This window comes from Papaver somniferum, chromosome 7 (assembly GCF_003573695.1).
Source record: "Papaver somniferum cultivar HN1 chromosome 7, ASM357369v1, whole genome shotgun sequence".
Taxonomy (NCBI): domain Eukaryota; kingdom Viridiplantae; phylum Streptophyta; class Magnoliopsida; order Ranunculales; family Papaveraceae; genus Papaver; species Papaver somniferum.
This window is the reverse complement of record NC_039364.1, coordinates 227,310,591-227,316,131: the sequence shown is the minus strand read 5'-3', so window position 1 is coordinate 227,316,131 and position 5,541 is coordinate 227,310,591. Positions and strand designations below refer to the sequence as shown.

The 5,541-nt window shown below is 40.4% G+C and overlaps 2 protein-coding genes across 2 annotated transcripts; both read right to left on the bottom strand.

The window, feature by feature from the left end:
• Positions 1–638: 638 nt before the first annotated feature.
• Positions 639–1,067, bottom strand: LOC113296060 (luminal-binding protein 3-like). Its single transcript, XM_026544398.1, has one exon. The coding sequence runs from the start codon at positions 1,065–1,067 to the stop codon at positions 639–641; it is 429 nt and encodes a 142-aa protein (XP_026400183.1).
• Positions 1,068–1,076: 9 nt separating this feature from the next.
• Positions 1,077–2,315, bottom strand: LOC113293439 (heat shock cognate 70 kDa protein-like). The gene has a single exon (XM_026542075.1). It carries the CDS (start codon positions 2,313–2,315, stop codon positions 1,077–1,079), a length of 1,239 nt encoding a protein of 412 aa, XP_026397860.1.
• Between the last annotated feature and the right edge of the window lie 3,226 nt (positions 2,316–5,541).

Below are 5,541 nucleotides of genomic sequence, written 5' to 3'. Positions count from 1 at the left end.
AACCTCTGTATACGATAGCAACATTTTAGTTTTGATCTTTATGGAAATGATACCCCTAAATTGTAGGTTGACTGGAACTTTGAGTTATTTTACCTGTAGTGTTGAGTTCGTCACAATTGATATTGTGATCACCGAACTAGGTTATAGCTTAGGCTTACACATGTGAGCAAAATTAACTTGGTTGATAGCCCCTTGGCCCCCTTCTGCAGTTCTGCTCTGCCGGAGCAGTCGGACTTTCATGCACTATATACACTCTTGCATGTTTGGGTTTAGATTGCATGTTTGGGTTTAGATAAATCATTAAAAGACAGAATAGATCAAAGACAACTTATTTAAAGTTTTCCAGGTAACTCCTTGATGTTTTATGTTATCGGTAAATGTACTCTTGTGCATGATTTGATAAATATTGATTTTTACTCATTCCAAGTGTGTTTTCGCCAGCAGAAGATTTTTTTAAGTAAGAAAATTCATTTAAGATAAGATGAATATAATCAAAGGCCAGAACTCTTATTTTACCAAATTCATATGTCATCAAGACCTAAAATTGCTTCACAAAAGTTGAAACTAGACTTGAGGCCTAAAATTATAAGGAACACAAAATCAGACTTATTATACCTGGAGATTCCAGTCAAGTGTAACTATGTATCATTGTTAAAGTCGGCTCCTAACAAAGGAACTAAATCAGACTCGCTATCATTGTCCGGACTGGCACCACGCTGCTGGTAAAACTTTGTTAACTTTGCTATGATAGGATTGCAAACGTTTTCCAACTCAGCTACCCTGACGCTGATGTCCTCTACGGTGGCTCCCTTACTGCAATTGCTATTCAACCACTGATTTGCATGATGGAGTGCACTCTCAATCTTCTTCTTTAAATTCTCTGCCAGCTCTGGTCCTAATTTATTGATTTTGGCCTTCATGTCGTCTATGCAGTTCAGAAAAGAATACCTCGCGTCCACTTTCTTCGTGTATTCTTCATCCTCTTCTTTGTATTTCTCGGCCTCTCGAGTCAACCTCTCAATCTCATCCTTAGAAAACCTCCCCTTTTTATTAACAATTGTGATCATATTGTTCTTTCATGTTTTATTCTCCTTCGCATACACATTCAGTATACCGTTTGCATCCATATCAAAGCATAATGTGAACTTGACAGCACCACGAGCGGCTGGAGGAATTCCATTTAAATTAAACGTACCCAACAAATTATTGTCACTGGCTCTAGCTCTCTCACCCTCGAGCACTGGAAACTCTACACGAGTTTGTGCGTTGCCGGTAGTGCGGAAGTTGTCACTTACCTTCTTGTTTGGAATGGGGCTGTTCCTCGGCATTACCACTCTCATACGATCCCCGACTATCTCAATACCAAGAGAAAAGGGGGTGACATCCAACAGCACTAAATCCTTCACCTTCTCGTTACCGTCACCACTCAAAATAGAAGCTTGTACTGCAGCGCCATATGCCACAGCTTCGTCAGGGTCGATGCTCTTGCAGAGTTCCTTCCCATTAAAAAAATCTTGTAAAAGAGTCTGAACTTTTGGAATTCTAGTGGATCCACCAACGAGCACAATTTCGTGGACGCTGCTCTTGTCCATCTTAGAATCCGCCAAACACTTCTCAACAGGTTCCATACAGTTCTTGAACAAATCCTTGTTCAAGTCTTCAAATTCAGCACGAGTAATGGATGCATGAAAATCAACACCTTCATACAAAGAATCAATCTCCATGGTTGTTTGAGTAGTAGATGAGAGGATCCTTTTTGACCTCTCACATGAAGTCCTCAACCTCCTAAGAGCACTTGGATCTTCACTAATGTCCTTGTTGTGCCTTCTCTTGAATTCTTGAACAAAGTGATCGACCATTCTGTTGTCGAAATCCTCTCCTCCGAGATGGGTATCTCCGGATGTAGTCCTGACTTCAAAGATACCATCCTCAATGGTGAGTAGTGAAACATCTAAAGTACCACCACCAAGATCAAAGATGAGAACATTTCTAGCACCGACACCGCTTGCTTTTTTATCAAGACCATAAGCAATCGCGGCAGCCGTTGGTTCATTGATGATTCGCATTACGTTAAGGCCAGCAATGGTCCCAGCATCTCTAGTCGCTTGGCGCTGTGAATCATTGAAGTAAGCAGGGACAGTGACAACAGCATTTGTAACACTCGAACCAAGATAAGTCTCGGCAATTTCTCGCATCTTTGCTAAAACCATGAATGAGACTTCCTCAGCTGAAAATCTCATCGGCTTTCCTTGGAACATAACTTCAACCATGGGTTTCTCACCTTTCCCAACGACCTTGAAGGGCCATATCTTCATATCACTTTGAACAGTGCTATCGCTGAATTTCCTACCAATTAAACGTTTCACATCTACGAAACAGAAAACAGAATCAGAAAGCCATATCTTAGCACAAAACTAGTACTAATGCATGACAATAACAATCAATGATGCACACGGAGTAATTAAATAATTAGATGTCGAAAAGCTTACCGAAAATAGTATTGATGGATAGAAACTTGATTTTTAGCAGCATCACCAATCAAACGTTGTTCATCAGTAAAAGCAACATAAGAAGGAGTGGTACGATTTCCTTGTTCATTAGCAATGATCTCAACACGGTCATGTTGCAATACACCAACACATGAATATGTCCTACCTAAATCTATTCCTATTGCTGCAACTCCTGCTATTCTTCCAGCCATTGTAATAAATATGCTCAGAACACTAACTCAAAGATGATGCAAAGAGAAAAACTCATAAAAACTCTACTTTGAAACTAGCTGCAAAAGATGTGTGTATATGTAGGTTTTCGTGAGATTGAATTTAGAATACTATCGATGTTTCCTTATTAAACGCGTCCTACTTGTGCTGTTTCCTTTCTTATTTCTAATGTATACTCTTTCCTTGCTAACATTACGTAACCTTTCATATATAACACTGACAGACAGTTAAACTTAAAACATTAATTAGTTTTTCCAGTGTTAACCTTTTAAATTAGTACTTTACAGATTTGTAACATAATTTTTATGTTCGTTTCTCCTATCGTACATTACCTTCTTACAGATTTATAAATGGGGGAAGACCCCTTTAATTGCGCAACGGCTCAATGAGAAATCTTCTTTGTTTGAAGCCTCACGGAAGGCAATCCTAACTCCTAGTACAGCTTTCTGTGATTACACGGAGCAGCCATCTTATGGTGGTGTTGATAAGTATGCAAATAATCGAATAACACAAACTGGATAAAGGAAAACAGTACGTAGCAATCTTAGTTTATACACAGAACATAATCATGTGTTCCCGCAAGTCTTTAATTGTTGCATAAATTAATGTGCATTTTCAAATCCTCAAGTTGAAATGCATCGACATGCCTATGTGAAGTACTACAACAAAGACAGTCATATATCACCCTTGAACACTAATAATCTAAAGTCTGGCCATGTGTGATCTACACCCATGTGACATTAGGGGTAATTGGTGTAGAATGTTAGTACTAGAAATCACACAATGAATAAACTTCTCAAAGGAAGAGTTTTCTTTTCTCAAAAATCTGCCGATCTTCCTTACAAACGTGGCCATATATAGGCCTTATGGGATATGCCAATATCTTTTATGATTAATGCTAATAAAGAGGAAATCCTACTAAATATAATATCATGCCAATACTAGCAAGATATCTCTTATTTCCTAACAAAAATAACAAATAGGAAAATATTTAACGGATATTCTTTCGTCGATCCCTTCCTTCCAAGTAGGATTCTGCCATATCTTGCACTACATCATTCTCCCCGGGAAAGAGGAAATTCGCCCCCGAATTAGGCAGGGTAGAAAAATCATCATCAGACAAGTCGCCGTGGTAAGGAATGAGATGACGGACATTGAACACATCAGCAGTATGAATATGACTGGGAAGTCGCAAACGGTAAGCATTAGGATTGATCTTCTCAATAATTTCAAACGGACCAATCTTGCGAGGACCCAATTTGTTGTATGTGCCCGTAGAGAAACGTTCCTTAATAAGTACAGCCCAAACGAAATCACCTACCTCAAATTCAACGTGACGACGATGCTTATCGGCAGCCGTTTTGTACTTCGTAGAGGACGCCACCAAGTTTTGAGCAGCTTCGTCATGTATCTGCTGTAAGTGATGCACCAACTCATCAGCAGTGGCATGTACTCGTTGCAAATCTGGCACAGGCGCAAGATCAAGGGGTGAACGCGGATTAAATCCACAGACCACTTGGAAAGGGCTAAACCCGGTGCTCTTATGAATGGCTCTGTTGAAGGCAAATTCTGCTTGAAACAAATGCTTGTCCCATTGTTTAGTGTGAGAACCCACCAGGCTGCGAAGTATGTTCCCAAGAGATCGGTTAACAACCTCTGTCTGCCCATCCGTTTGAGGGTGATAAGCACTGCTGAATTTCAACTCCGTACGCAATAATTTCCAAAGAGACCTCCAGAAATGACTAAGAAATTTAGAATCACGGTCCGATACAATGGACTCTGGGAGACCATGAAGACGATACACGTGTTGAAAAAACAAAAATGCCACATGAACTGCATCCGTAGTTTTTTTGCAAGCTATAAAGTGCGCCATTTTGGAAAATCTGTCAACGACGACAAAAATAGAATCCATCCCATGTTGAGTGCGAGGCAAACCCACAACAAAGTCCATACTAATATCAGTCCAAGGCTTAGACGGAATTGGTAATGGCATATAAAGACCAGCATTTGTCGTAGAACCTTTAGATACCTGACAGATATGACAACGAGAAACGAAACGTTGTACCTCTTTAAACAAGCGCGGCCAAAAGTATGATGTTGAAACCAACTGGAAGGTCTTGTCACGACCAAAGTGACCCTCGTTATGCAGTTCTTGAATGATACGTAAACGCCAGCTACAGTCAGGAATGCAAAGTCGAGTTCCCTTGAAGAGAAAACCATCCAACAGCGAGAACTGGGTACTGTTGCCAGCATGCACAGCGTCCAGAATTGAACCAAAATAGGGGTCAGTCTTGTATAAATCAGCAAACGATTCCAAACCCAAGACCTCCGTCCGTAGTGACGTTAGCAGACTTCGTCGACGACTGAGACCATCAGCCACACGGTTCTGAGTTCCAGCCTTGTGTTTGAGGACAAATGTGAAATCTTGTAGATAATTAGCCCATTTAACTTGTCGTGCATTCATCTTGACTTGATTGCCGATGTGCTTGAGAGCATCATGGTCAGTAAACAACACAAATTCAGAATGAATCAAATAATGACGCCAGTGCTTAAGGGTTTGGATGATGGCATAAAACTCTAGTTCATACGTGCTGTAATTACGCTTAGCGCCATTTAATTTCTCACTAAAAAATGCGATCGGTTTGCTGGATTGGCTGAGGACTGCACCTATACCAACCTTAGAGGCGTCTGTATGAACCTCAAATGGTAAAGAAAAATTTGGTAACGACAGTATAGGGGGCAGAACAAAGCTTCTCCTTCAGTAAGAGGAAGCTTGCTGTAGCTGCATCTGTCCAAGAAAACTTGCCATTCTTCATGCAAT